Here is a 15,183-nt window from a genome sequence, read left to right as displayed (position 1 = left end):
CAACTCCCCTAATCTGTTCCCAGGGTAATGGAGGATTAGGAGAAGTGTGGGAGCTGTCTACAAAGGCTGAGGACTGTAGGTGTCCCTTATTAGGGGTCACTGAACAGGGGCCGGATGACTAAATTATCAGAGTTGTTCTTTATTTTGACATGAGCTTGACTAGAGGCTGTTAAGGTTCCTTCCAACTCTAAAATTCAGTGACTGCATGCCTCTGGGAGGAGTTTAAAATGTTGGTACATGAAATCTAGAGAGGACACACCAAATTTAAACTTCTGTTTTGAAATTTTATTGGATCATCTTGACACAAAATCATTACAGCAGCTTGTGGTATGTTTTTCCTTTTCTTTGTAAGGGAATGTTGATAGCAAATAAATTCTTTAATATAACACATCATACAGTCTCAAAATTCTAGAATCACTGCACAGGATTCTGTAATAGAGAATACTCTACATGCTAAAGTGACAGTTTTTATCCATGAAAAAGAAAATGTGGATTTCCATTCATTAAGGACCATTATCTCTGACGACAGTTTTCAAGATGCTCAGTCTTTTTAAACACAAGCTGGCTGTCCCAAATCAGAATGACTTCACCAGCCGACTGAACTGTTGCCCACTAATCCCTGGTATAGACAAGTGCAATCAGACAACAAATAATGCTTTAGATCCCAATGCCCATCTCGCCGATGCTGCTAAGGAAGGGCTCCTTGCAGACACACCGTTTCACGCCAGGAGCTTATTGCAAAGAAGCCCAGAGCTTCCCTCACTGAGGGAGGGCCTATGAAGAGGCCCTGGGCTTCCCTCCCAGCACACATGCTGCCCTGGAGAAGTTACTACATGGGCCTAGCAGCCCCACAATTTCCACCGGGAGGTGGTTGGTAATAATGAAGCCTCTGGAATGGCATTTCAAATATTACCAAGAACAATTAAGTGCAAACAACCTGAGTTTGTCCCTTTCTTGTCTTTCTGGACAACCTTCTGACAGCTGCAGTTGCACCATGTTGAAAACCACAGTTCCAGTAATGAGATGAGAGGAAGGGGCGCTAAAATACACCCTAAAAATTGGCATAGAATCTTAAAATTCCACACCCTCCCCTGAAACAAGATGGAACAGAGTATGACGGGGTCATCATCAAGAGCAAGAACAATCAATCCCTTTTTGCCATCAATGATTCTAGTTGATTACTTCCCACTGTCACTATATTATTTTTTGTGCCTGTAGTAGCAGATCCTAACCCAAACCTAAGGCCCTTTTTCCCCAGGCAGTTCCTCTCAGCAACAGCTGAGATTTGTGGGACCCTGTTGGGGCTCTAACCAGCCACTTTCAGATGAAAAATCAGTACTGTGACAAAGTTTATGAGGAACAAGGGGAAAGTGATCCACCAATACATCTTTTATGTACTGTGTTTGGGGGCAAATGAAAACTTCAAGGGCAGCGGGTGAAGTTGAAAATAGTACTTGTCAACCTCACGGGACAAGCCAAAGAGTTTTTCCTGTCAAGGACACAGACACTTCCACTCTCAGACACAGACACACCCCTACATCCATACCTATACGTTCCTTTGGATTTTTAATTCCTTTGCTATATTCTACCTTTTCAATGATGTGAGATTTTGGTGGATTTTACAAGAGCACATCAGCAAAAAATCACTAGAAAGGGATATATAATTGTGTAGATTTTGAGATGAACAAGGGAGGGGGAAAAAAGGAATTTAACTCTTTTCAGCCCCTGGGCTTTGTTCCAAAGTAGAAATCCAAGTCAGCTGAACTGTATCTTCTCTTCTCTCCTTTTCTACTCCCCCCCTTTCCCTCCCCCATCCTCTAATTACTCAAAACCCAAAATCAAGTATCTTTACAGTAAAGGGTTCAGGGAAAATCTGGACTGCACACCAGCCAGTTACATACATGCTCCTCCTCATGGCTCTGAAGAGAAGTTCTGCAGACTTGCCTTGAGTTCCCTTCTTAAGAACTGACTGGCATAGCTACTGCCATAGGGGCCCCTCTGTGGCTAGTCAGGGGTTCTAGCACCCAAAATCAGGATGGGGGAAAGATACAACTAGACTATGGAAAACAAATAGATACAGAGACTTTGGGTAATCTTGGACTTCAGAAGGTTTCGAGGCTGGAAAGGGTTATTGCTACAGTTGGTAAAAAGGTTCAAAGTGAAAAACTTTAAATAAAAGAAACCAATGTAACCTACAGCCTTGGGATGTTTAAACTGCAGGTGACTGTGACATTAAATTAAAAGCACGTGCCCAGTCTACTACATGCGGACAAGGGAGAAATGTAACACTTGAAGCTGTCCTTGGTGCGTCTTCTGCAGAGGCAGGGCATGAGGGGCCATTCAACACTTTGCCAACGTTTCTCTCATCTCATCTAACAGATTGCTGAGTAGGGTGGGGTCGCTGCATTTCCCATCCACTGATACAGAATTTTCTCCCTGCAAAGGAAAAAAAAGCCACCGTGAGCCAGCACAACCCAAGAGCCAGAGCCTCCCAGCATTGTTGGAAAAGCACAAACACCAGAGCAAGAGGAACAGACTACACTTTGAATAGCAGGCTCCCATCAGGAGGGTGCCAGAGGCTGGGCATGCCTGGTCAGCCTGGTCAGGCTTGGGAAGAGGTGGTGGTTCTGCCACAAGGGGCAAGGGGACCCCCGGGGCTCGGCAGCTTGCTTCTCTGCTCTAGCTCTCGACCACTTCCACTCTCTCGGTCTCTTTCCAGGAGTAGTAACCTCACCTTCTTCACCAGCAGGCAAACGTGATGTCCTTGGATAGAACGGCTGTACATGGAAGCGCAGGAATCAACTCGTTCCACAACTAGAACACATTAAACAATCAAGGGTCAACTTTTATCAAACAATATTCTAAATTCCTAGACAGTTTTTCAACATCTCTGATAATTCTCAAGATTCAGAGAAGATTGGAGGCAAAGGAGGTGGGAAATATCTGAAAATATTATGAGCACTACAAGCCCAAGTCCCAAAGGAGGGACTGGAAGCAATTTCCAGATTCAATTAGGAAAGAATTTTCATGTTTTTCAAAGTAGTGCAGTGGATACAGCACTGGACCTCGAATCAGGAAGAAATGAGTTCAAATCTGCCCCTTACTAGCTATGTGACTCTAGCTAGGCAAGTCACGTAAACTCTGTCTACCTCAGTTTACTCAACTGTAAAATAGGGTCTTGGTAGTACTATCTCACAGGGTTGTTGTGAGAATCAAATGAGACCATATTTGTGAAATGCTTTACAAACCTTAAGGTATTATATAAATGCTATTACTATTATTACTTGTAATGAAAAATATTCAGCTTGAACTTGAATTCTGAGGAACGTGGGAAGAATGTTAAACTCACTTAAGATTAATGATGGATATTGGAAGTATTTCAATGTACAACTGGATGACACCAAGAATGAGAGACTGTAAGCACAATTCTCATTTCTAGAGGCAAAGTTGGCAGTCCCCGTAAGTACAAAATAGTGTTTTTAACAAATGCACATTTTGTAATGAGAAAAATATCCCATTCTCCAAACTCCATAGAAGATAAATCAAATCATCTGTGTCACAGTGAAGACAAAAAGCTTCTGCTGAATAGTAACACAGGGATTTAGTTTCAAATCTTAGTAGAATGGAGAGAGATAGGGATATTCCAGTTTTCAAGTCTTGTCCCAGTGATTTGCACCCTCTAAAAAGCACTGTTTCTATTTCTTCATTTCTGCAAAAACTGACTAAATGATTGCTACATAAAAGATTGGGACCCTGCTGTAACGCAAACAGCTGAGATATAATCTTTTCCCCAATCTAGTAGGGGCTAGAAAGCACATACAAAAAAGTAGCATATGATACTCTGACTAGAGTGATGACCTGAAATGACCCTTGAAAACTGGGAAGGTGCTTGCCATCTGGGGGAGGAGGTGGAGGGAGGGAGGGAGCGAAAAAATCGGAACAGAAGTGAGTGCAAGGGATAATGTTGTAAAAAATTACCCTGGAATGGGTTCTGTCAATAAAAAGTTATAATTATTTAAAAAAAAAAAAAGAAAGAAAGAAAACTGGGAAGGATTTTGATAGGTAAAAATGAAGGACAGGAGGAAGTCACTGACAGTCATTTCACCAAGCCTTCCTTTCCTTCTTTATAAAAGGATGAAGGGAATTTTTCATGTATATGGATGTTTCTGGGGATGGTCAAGGAGGATTTGAAGGAGGCAAATTGTCAGTATTAAAGTGTAGGCAAAGAAGGAAGAGAATGATGGGGGAAAGGACAGAGCAGGAGAGCAATAGAAAAAAAGGGAGGGGGGAGGAGATGTCTATGGTGGGAAGGTAATACAACTGGTATATCACAAGGACTAGGATTTGAAATCAACTCTTTTGACTCCAAATCCAGAGTTCTTTCTATTATAACAGAATGTGCTGCAAACAAAGGCAGGGAGCCTAAAAAGCTTGCAATGTGTGGAAGATGGTAAGCAGACATCCTTCTTGGCTGCAGTGAAGGAGTCCGAATAGGGAAAAACTGGGCATCCACTCTGGAGAAGAGAGGAAGGGGCCAGAGTGTGGAAACAAGCCTAAGCCGTGTGCAACATGCAGAAGTAGCAAGAGGCTTGGAGAGAGGCACTGACATGAGGAAAGCTCAGAAGGACAAGAAATCAGAACTGGAGTACAGGAAGGATCTGAGGTGAAGGGGGAAGATGAATGAAAAATGCCTCTAATGGCCTATGAATGAAGTAGTAAAAAGAATCAATGGGGACTTGGTGATTGACTGGACACAGCAAGAATAGGAGAATGGAAAAGAATTCAATATGACATCAGTGTTTTAAACTGATGTGACTGTGAAGAGGATGAGGTTATTAAAAAACATGGAAATTAGAAAGACAGTGGTTGAACTTATTCTTATCTCTCCTTTTAGTAGTTCAACCAAGACAATAGGCAAATATTAGAATAAGCAGTTATAAGAATAATTTCTAAATTCTTAGGCTTTTATTTGACAAATGGTGGATTTTTTTTAAAGCTTTAAGGATGAGAAATCACTTTCTGCAGCCAATATCCTTCGATGCTTACTCTAGATGGCATTAATGTATTAATTGAAGTGTTCATTCTGAAAAATGATCACAGCATAAATCCATTTCTCAGTATTTGCATATGAAACAAGACATAAAAGCAATGACAAAAAAATAGATAAATTTGATTATGTGAAATTGAAAAGCTTCCACACACAAAACTAATGTACCTATGACAAAAATGGAAGTGAATGGAAAAGGAACTGGGGAAAAAAAACTTTATATCAAATTTCTCTGATAATGGTTTGATATGCTAGAGGCACAAACAGTTAATAAATATATAAAAGACTAATAACATTCCCCAATAAATAAATTGTCAAATGATATGAGCAAACAGTTCTCAAGAGAACTGCAAACTATTTCATAACCATATAAAATTTTTCCAAATCACAAATAATAAAAGAAATGAAAATCAAAAAACCCCTGAAGTTTTACTTTATATCCCACACTCCCTTTATACCACAAAGTGGGGAGAGAAGGACATTGACAAAAATAACAAAAAATAACAAAGAGTTAGTGTTGGACGGAATGTAGACTAATAACCACACTAATACATTGTTTGAAGACCTGTAAAGTGGCACAATTCAAAATAGTACAACCAAAGCAATTTGGAATTATGCAAATAAAGAAAGGCTTCATATATACTAAAATATTTATAGTAGCACTTTTTATCATAGCAAAGAATTATAAAAAAAGTAGATGTCCATCATTTTGGGAAGGGCTAAACAAAATTGTGGCATAAGAATATAAAGGAATATCATTATGCTTTAATAAATTATGTGAAAAATACAGAGAAACATGGAAAGATTTATGTGAATTGATAGAAGGTGAAGTAAGCAAGGCCAAGGAAAGAGCTCACATAATAACCATATAAATGATATGTAACAACATAAAAAGAACTACACATACATACACACACAAAATCAAAAGTAATGGTAACAAATAACAAAGATCAAGCAGAATTTAAATGAAAAGATAACTCCAACCCAACTCTCCATGGAGATATTATATATAGGTATTATATATTGTACAGATTTTTGAACTTTTTCAATGCATTGACTAGTTATGCTTACTTTTTTTTACTCTCTAAAAATATTGATAAAAAGGAATGAAGGGACACTTGAGATAACTAATGATATAAGAAAGGGAATTTATCAATAAAAAATTACTTTAAAAAAATCAGCCATTTACACAATATACTACTGTTTTGTCTTTCATTCTCAAACAGTCAGAGTGACCTGGGAGCTGAGTTACTATGGGGATGAAAAAAGATTCTGCCCCTAAGAGGAACAGATGATAAAAAATGCAGGTTAATGAGCTAAGGAGATGCTTTACTTAGTTGGGGTAAGCTCACAGGATTCAATTTCAAGAAAAATGGGTAAGGGGAAGATTTAGAGCTATCTTCAAGTAATGAAGGCCAATCACAAAAAAAAAAAAAAGGAAAAGAAGTAGATTTGTTCTCCTTCTCTTTACAAGGCAGAATTGATACCAATGAGAAGTCCAGGAGAGGCAGATTTTAGATGGAATTAAGGAAAATCATTGGGTAAGTCATTTAATCTCACTTTCTTTATCATTAAAATGAGAGGGTTGTACCAGGTAATGTTTGACATTTCTTCCAGCTCCAAATTCTTAGTTTAGACTAAGTCATAAAATCTCCCTGCTAGTGAGATGTGTTTCAGCATAGAGTAATTCTGTATTCCTCAAAACAGAAACTATCCCAAAGGAGTAAGGCAGATCTATTAGGAGAAACCTTTTATTAAATGTTAATAAGAAGAGGTTAAAAAATTTCTAAAACCACAATTAGAAAAAGAGATGAAATATATTTACCTGAAAAGTGATGGTGAAAACAAATCTTCGCCAGTAAGTGTTGGAAAGAAATGCTAATTCCATCAACTTTTATGGAATTCATACTCAGTTCACCAGACTCCAGCAACTTGGCAAAAGCATCACTGTCCCAAAAATACAAAATGGGGAGGGAAGGACAACCCCAAGACTATACTGAATGAATGTTCTAGGCTCCCCAGATAGTTCACAATCAATTCCCACTCCCAAAAAAAGAAATATAGCAAGAACTATAAAGGCAGCAAGGAATCAAATGTTAAAAGATGTAATACTTTTATTAAAAAATATATAGTACTTCTACTACCAAGGTGAGGAGACAACAGACTCTTGGCTGGATGGTATCCCCAAATGTCTCATATAAGACATTACTGGCTCAAAATCTCCTGCTGACAAGTCACAAACTTTCATGCTAATTTTAGAGATGGGGACATTTTCTTTTTTAGATTAAAATGTCATTTTTAAGCAAGTTCATGAGAAACTTCAAATTAATGTTACCCAAAGTCACTGTGCTTTCTTTAACAAAATAACAAAATAGCAAAATAACATGCAAATGAATTAAGAGAAAAAAAGGGCTTAATGACTTGCAAGGCACTGGGTAGTTCATGCAACAACCAGGATGTCTACAGCCAAAGCTCAGCTGGATGTACAAAGCCAAAGCAAGAGCCCAAGTGAGGAGTGGCAGAACAGGAAGCTGTGAGGGAGGTTGGAGCTGCTGCCTTTGTTACCCACTTACCTATAGCAAGGCGTGGTGATCAAGTATGAGGTGCAGCTGAAGTGTAATTTGAAATCTAGCTTTTCATGGGTGGAGCCTTCGTCATTCTGCAACAGGCCAAAGGAAATGAGATGAATGGAGGCCAGGGGCTCTGCAGAAGGGAGACCCTGGAGTGCCCTCAGGATCCCTAGGTTCCAGCACCATCCCCACAGCAGGATAGGCCTCCTACACAAGTGAAGGAAACCCACACCCAGTGGCAGACACCGCCCCGTGATTCCACTGATGTTATAGGAAGGGATAATAGGGGAGGAAGGGACAGGATTTATATTTTAAAAATTCATTCCCTGAGCCCTGAACTTTAAAAATTATGTGTGGCTAAAAGTCAACACCTTAAGAAAGTAAAGTCCCATAATACCTTAAGAAATCTATTTTGAACTTTATCTCTGACTAAAGCCTGTTGGACTCCTTTAAACATAGATATATTTATATTTTCCTTTCTCTTTTTTATGTTAAGAAAATGGACCCAGTTACCTCGGGCAATGCCAGTTTTAAGGAGGAACCCTGTAGCTCCAAGGCGGCTCTCCCACTGGCAGGTTAGCCCATCACAGCTGATCTGCTCACCTTAAGGCAGGGTCAAGCATCAAACAATGAAAGTGCAAACAACCTTTGGGACAAGCGCTCTGAAGTTGGCGGTCCCTTTGGAGGGTTCGGTTGGCAAGTGAAATGGGACAGGTGAAATGCTGCTCCAGAGAAGCCCTTTAAAGCAGTGCTTTCTATATGCAAACTCAAAAGCCCACACAGTTCAGATCAATGCAAAATAGAGAGTTTAAAGCTGCACTTACTTTGACTATAAAGGACAGCGTTCCTTTCAGCTTCTGTGCCATGATGATGCTCTGAACAGTAAACACAAACTGGGCTTCATTAGAGATTCCTGACATGGAGAGAGATGGGTGAGGGAGAAAGAAATGAGACGCCAAGAAAAACAGGCTGCGTGAAAATCACAGGAGAATGAGACAGGGAGAATGTACTAATGATGCAGTTCTCATCTACAGAATGTGTTTATCAAGAAACTAAGCTCTTTAAATGGAAGAGGGACAGAAAGGGAGGGAATATCTTCACCGTCCACTGGGCCCATCCTTGATTTGTTCTCACTAAAGACACCATTCCTGCTTCCTTCTAGATCAGAAAGCTGCTTTGGATTTAGTACAAGTATTGGCGAGGAAGAAAAAAAATCAAGTGATTCTGAACACGGCAAGTTCTGAGTGCGTGTGTGTATGTGCATGTGTTCAAACCTGGCTTAAGTTGGAAGGGACTAGCTGTGTGACCCTGAGCAAGAATTAACTGGAGAAGGAAGCGGCAAATGACTCTAGGATCTTTGCCAAGAAAACTTTCTGGACAGAATTGGCATACTATTGTCTAAGGGCTCATGAAGGGTTCAAAAACGACTGAATAATTAAATAATAATGGGAAGAACATTGGTTTCTGCATCTGAGGACCCTTACTATTTCTGAGTACCTGGGAAGCTTTGGGGGAGCCAGTTGGCCTTTTGGAGCCTTACATTACCTATTTTCTAAATTAATAGACTGGACCAAATGAGCCAAAAAGTGCCTTCTGGCCCTATGACACTATGGAGAACCACTAAGATGTGGGCCTGTGTGTGTGTCTTTCTCCAGGCATCGTGATTTTTATTTAAACTAGATTTTGAAGATGATGGTTTTTGAAAGTTGGTGGGCCTTATAACAAATCACAAGATAACTTTTCTTATGTTCTCTAGGAACATGAATTTTCATATGATGATTCTTTAATATATTTCCTTCTTACAAGATTAATGTAATAGGCTATCTATGAAACAATGGAATTTGCTGATATTTATGAAAATGAAATATCACTCATCATGATAATGAATTCTAATTTCATATTCAAACCAAATAACAATATTTCTTTCCAAAAGACTGAGACCCTATAAGACAGCACTGCACAAAATAAGAATTGGTTTGAATTCTGGTTTTGCTCCTAGCTGTGTAATATTACGCAAATCATTTTCCCTCATTGGGTCTCTGTTTCTTAATAGGTAAAATGAAGTGATCTGAAAAAAAGACTTCTTTAGTCGCTTCCAACTTTAAGTCCTATGAGCAAGTTAGTCTTCTACTTGTTTTTCTTCCCTTGACAACTAGAGGAAAAAATGTGGTTCCTAAGTTTTGGGGATAATTTCTAGATCTAAAGTCATTCTGCATTTATAAGAAATCAAGCCATTCTCCAATTGATAAATGGTCAAAGGATATGAACAGACAATTTTCAGAGGATGAGATTGAAACTATTACCACTCATATGAAAGAGTGTTCCAAATCATTATTTGTTGGAATCCTTACTAAATCCTTACTAACTGCTAAGTAATTAGAGTTGATCTAATCTTACAAGAAGATGTTTTGGGCAGAACCTGAAACAAGGTACTAAGTAGAACTACCCATAATCCCTCTCTCTGGAAGGAGCATAAATAGGCAAATGGGCCAGTCGAAGTTCTTGAGAAAGGAAGACGCTACAAGTCGAGATTTCACCGGAATGACATGAAGACTGGAGCTGGGGAGGCTGAAGAAAGCAGAGGCAGAGGCTGAAGGACCAGACCTTTGGATTTAAAGACATTTGGAGAGAGCTCTTGGAACTAAGCAGAGAGATAGGCCTCTAAGCTAACCGGGCTATATTGGAAACTGAACTTTTGTGGCTTTCGGAGTTTCATGAATTATGTAGGATTCAAGCCCAACGCAATAGGCAAACAGGAGCTATTGTACAAGTTGCTTTTGACCAACTAGCTGGTGAAGGTCAGTATGCAGAGAGTTCAGAACAGATTTATTATCCCATAACAGTGTATGAGCAAATTTCTAAGGCTGCAATAAAAGCTTGGAATTCTCTCCCTGGACAGAAAGATGGAAATAATGTTTTCACAAAAATAGAGCAAGGTCCCAATGAACCTTTTGCAGATTTTGTGGGACGTCTGCAAACAGCTGTAATAAGAACCATTGGAGACAATGCAGCAACAGAAATAATGACTAAACATTTGGCTAAGGAAAATGCCAATGAGGTTTGCAAAAGAATTATATGGGGGCTATACAAAGATGCTCCTTTAGAGGAAATCATAAGACGCTGTGCCACAGTGGGCCCAAATGCTTATTATGCCCAGACTATGATGAACATGGAAAGACAAGGTCTTTCTTGGCAGAGGAATTCTAGAGAAACTCGTCGATGTTTTAAGTGCGGAAAAGTTGGCCATTTGAGAGCTCATTGTAGATACAGAGACACAATGAGAAGACAGGGTGAGAGAAAACCCAAAACCCCATGTCCAAAATGTAACCGAGGCTTTCACTGGGCTTCTATGAGAGGCAAGGCCCAGCTCCAAAGTATCAATCAAAGGACAGGTGGGGCATGATAGCAGCTGAGGTTACACCCAGAGAGACTTTAGAAATTCAGAACTCTAATGTCATCAACCAACAGAAAAGCAATCAGGATTACAGTTGGGAAGAATACAGGCCTTTTAAGACAACAAGACAATATCCAATGCAAATGACTCCAATGTAATTACCAGATGATGAGGAGAAATCCCAAATTTGGTAAATAGAAGGGAATTAGATTAACTGCTTGGGGAAGAGGATCTGCTTATATTTCCACAGATGGAGAAAGAATCAGATGGCTGACTATGAAACTGTTAAAAAGACTTTTAAAAGCTTCAAGAATCATTGGATTTCCTAACACAAGATGAAACTGTTTTACTTCTTGAAAAACCAGCAAGAATCATTGGGTTCCCTGAGATGAAAAATTGTTGATGAGACTTTTGCAGTACTTCAGGGCTTACAGGAACTATTGGATTCCTGGCACATGAACTAATGGACAATGGAATCCTATTGGACTGTTTCTAGGACTTATGGACATGTGTAAATTTTTAGGTTGATTCATGTTGTTACATTACTACTAGCCTGTGTTATATTGCTATGTACTTATGTAAATTATGTATAATGCCTCCCATATTGATGGATTTATGTATACCATGTATATCTGTTACAAAGTTCTGGCCCATATTGATGGATTTATGTGTACCCCCTCAGAAACCCCCTATGTTTTAAAACAAAAGAAAGGGGGAGATGTTGGAATCCTTACTAACTGCTAAGTAATTAAAGTTGATCTAATCTTACAAGAAGATGTTTTGGGCAGAACCTGAAACAAGGTACTAAGTAGAACTACCCATAATCCCTCTCTCTGGAAGGAGCATAAATAGGCAAATGGGCCAGTCGAAGTTCTTGAGAAAGGAAGACGCTACAAGTCGAGATTTCACCGGAATGACATGAAGACTGGAGCTGGGGAGGCTGAAGAAAGCAGAGGCAGAGGCTGAAGGACCAGACCTTTGGATTTAAAGACATTTGGAGAGAGCTCTTGGAACTAAGCAGAGAGATAGGCCTCTAAGCTAACCGGGCTATATTGGGATAATAAAAGATCTGAACTTTTATCACTTGGCTGCATTTTGAGAAGAAAAAGCTCACCACAATTATTGATCAGAGAAATGCAAATTAAGACAACTCTGAGATACCACTACACACCTGTCAGATTGGCTAAGATGACAGGAAAAAATAATGATGAATGTTGGAGGGGATGCGGGAAAACTGGGACACTAATGCATTGTTGGTGGAGTTGTGAACGAATCCAACCATTCTGGAGAGCAATCTGGAATTATGCCCAAAAAATTATCAAATTGTGCATACCTTTTGATCCAGCAGTGTTTCTATTGGGCTTATATCCCAAAGAAATACTAAAGAAGGGAAAGGGACCTGTATGTGCCAAAATGTTTGTGGCAGCCCTGTTTGTAGTGGCTAAAAACTGGAAAATGAATGGATGCCCATCAATTGGAGAATGGCTGGTAAATTGTGGTATATGAATGTTATGGAATATTATTGTTCTGTAAGAAATGACCAGCAGGATGAATACAGAGAGGACTGGTGAGACTTACATGAACTGATGCTAAGTGAAATGAGCAGAACCAGGAGATCATTATACACTTCGACAATGATGTTGTATGAGGACATATTTTGATGGAAGTGGATTTCTTTGACAAAGAGACCTGAGTTTCAATTGATAAATGACGGACAAAAGCAGCTACACCCAAAGAAAGAACACTGGGAAACGAATGTAAACTATCTGCATTTTTGTTTTTCTTCCCGATTATTTATACCTTCTGAATCCAATTCTCCCTACGCAACAAGAGAACTGTTCGGTTCTGCAAACATATATTGTATCTAGGATATACTGCAACATATCCAACATATAAAGGACTGCTTGCCATCTAGGGGAGGGGGTGGAGGGAGGAGGGGGAAAAAATCGGAACAGAAACGAGTGTCAATATAATGTAATTATTAAATAAAAAAATTAAAAAAAAAAATAAAGTCATTCTGCTGGGTCTTGGTCTGGCAACTGGGGAGAGAGCATTGGTGCTAGAGTAAGTAGACCTGGATTTGAATCTCAACTCTTACATTTACTGTATGACTATAAGGAAATCCCTTAACCTCTCAGCATCAGAATCCTCACAGGAAGATGAGGATGAGAATACTTGTGCAATCTAGTTTAGACACTTGTAAGAGAAAGCACTTTATAAACCGTAAAGTACTCTGAAGATATGAACTAAAATGTAATAAGCATATGTGGTTATCATGTTATGATGATGATGAATTCATTCTAGATTCATGTAAGGAATGTTTTCATAATATTTTTTCAGCAGTTTGAATTTGCATATTTGCATGGTCTATCAATTGACAAGTGCTCATTAAGAGCTTACTGTACGTGAGGCTTTATGTTAAGGACTTGGCATACAAATCTAGTAATGGTGCTACAGGGGACAATTGGTTAGACAGGAATCCTGTTATAACTGGGAGAGCGGCTGAATATCAATGACATCTCTGGACTTTACCATAGGAATTACCACCATTTATGATAACAGCATCACGAAATGCTTTTCAGTGGGATATCTTTAGAAGGAACTAGATGTCAGAATTTTTAAACTTTCAAGTGCTTTCACACATATTTTGCTATTTAGACTGGGATGAAAGATCAAAGCTTTTCCTCACCTATAGCTCATATGCACCCACTTTCCCCTACCCCCCATCAAAGAGATGTGTTAATCTGGCTTCAGGTTGCTCACCAGGCGGCAGCTGGAAAGGCACAGGGACTCCATCATGTACTGAGGCGCCTTCCGGCCGAGACATTTTTGTGTTCAGTGAATCCAACACATTCAATTCCATGCTTTTCAGGAAACTATCACTCTTGTTTTCAAAAATCACAGACACCGTCACTTGACTATCCTTCTGAAGATTACCTTGAATGTCATATGTCTGCAAATAGTCAAGACAGAAAGGAGTTTATAAGTTGTTTTTAGTACTTGCTAAGTACAGGATGAAAGTTAAATCAGATTAAGAAGAAATAAGAGGGAAAAATCCTAACAGATTAATCTTGTTGTTCAGTCACATCCAACTATTTAGGGTTTTCTTGGCAAAAATACTGGAGTGGTTTGCCATTTCCTTCTCCAGCTCATTTTATAAATGAGGAAACTGAGGAAATAGGGTTAAGCCCAGGGTCACCGAGCTAGTAAGTGCCTGGAGCCAGATTTGAACTCAGAAAGACAGGTCTTTCTGACTTCAGATCTGGCACACTATTCACTGTGCCACCTAGCTGCCCAAATAGAAGCTGTAATTTCTTTCTCAAAATTTAATCTAGTTTGTATAAATTCTCAGTGTAGCTTAGGAAATAAAACAAATTAAAATATATACATCATATTACATATGTCATATATTTATCTACATAACATACATACATATATATGATATATATGCTGGGAAAAATCATTTTAGAGATATAGCAAATATCAGGGACATTCTACACTCTGACTAATAGAGCATGCTACTCATCACTTCCCATGTCTTATTCACTTAAAGGAACAGCTTGGAAATGTGTACCATTAGTTCAAAAATAATCCACTCATTGTAGAATGAGATCTTTGAAAAGAAAAAAAATGCACATTTCCACAGAAAACAAAAAGCCAATTAAACATGGTAATTAGGTTCTATTTGCAAGATGTGAAGACCAACAAAGAAATGGTGACCTGTTCACTTTTTTTTTTTTTTTTGAAACTTTTAATGAGAAGATAAGAATATCCTTCTGTTGAAGAAGTGGTGGGTTATCCTACCAATACAAATTGATCTCAGTAGAGGAAGGATGGTGCTCTTTAGTCTAAGATCAGACTGTTTCCTCTAAGCCATACTAGTTACTCCAGATCAGGTTACTCACCATTTTAATGAAAGCATTTTCAGCTAGAAGGCAGTAACTGGACATAGGCTAGGGGGTAAAAGAAAACATTTTCAGTATAGAAAGCTTATGGAAGGCAAAGAAATCTGATCTGAATAAATTGAGACCCTTATTCTTTGCTAATAAACCTTGTTGAAGATCTTTGAGTTTAAGGTGATAAACACAACATAGTTCCAAGAATAGATATTGCAAGTGTCAAGCATAAAAAACAACTTAAAGAATGAATTAACTTTTATCCTTAGGAAATAA

At 38.8% G+C, this 15,183-nt stretch overlaps 1 protein-coding gene across 1 annotated transcript in view; it reads right to left on the bottom strand.

Moving 5' to 3' along the window:
• Nucleotides 1-263: 263 nt before the first annotated feature.
• AP3D1 (adaptor related protein complex 3 subunit delta 1) overlaps nt 264-15,183 on the bottom strand; it is a 140,757-nt gene continuing 125,837 nt past the window's right edge. Inside the window, exons 26-32 of the mRNA XM_051972248.1 lie at nt 14,917-14,964; nt 13,775-13,964; nt 8,442-8,530; nt 7,621-7,706; nt 6,873-6,994; nt 2,735-2,814; nt 264-2,436 (exon numbers count right to left, since the gene is read on the bottom strand). Of these exons, the coding sequence (XP_051828208.1) occupies nt 2,341-2,436; nt 2,735-2,814; nt 6,873-6,994; nt 7,621-7,706; nt 8,442-8,530; nt 13,775-13,964; nt 14,917-14,964 (711 nt within the window). The 3' untranslated portion in view covers nt 264-2,340. The remainder of the gene's footprint in view (nt 2,437-2,734; nt 2,815-6,872; nt 6,995-7,620; nt 7,707-8,441; nt 8,531-13,774; nt 13,965-14,916; nt 14,965-15,183) is intronic.

The sequence above is a fragment of the Antechinus flavipes genome, chromosome 1 (genome assembly GCF_016432865.1).
Source record: "Antechinus flavipes isolate AdamAnt ecotype Samford, QLD, Australia chromosome 1, AdamAnt_v2, whole genome shotgun sequence".
In the NCBI taxonomy this organism is placed as follows: domain Eukaryota; kingdom Metazoa; phylum Chordata; class Mammalia; order Dasyuromorphia; family Dasyuridae; genus Antechinus; species Antechinus flavipes.
Note: the sequence above shows the minus strand (reverse complement) of the source record. Positions and strands in the feature narration are given on the sequence as shown.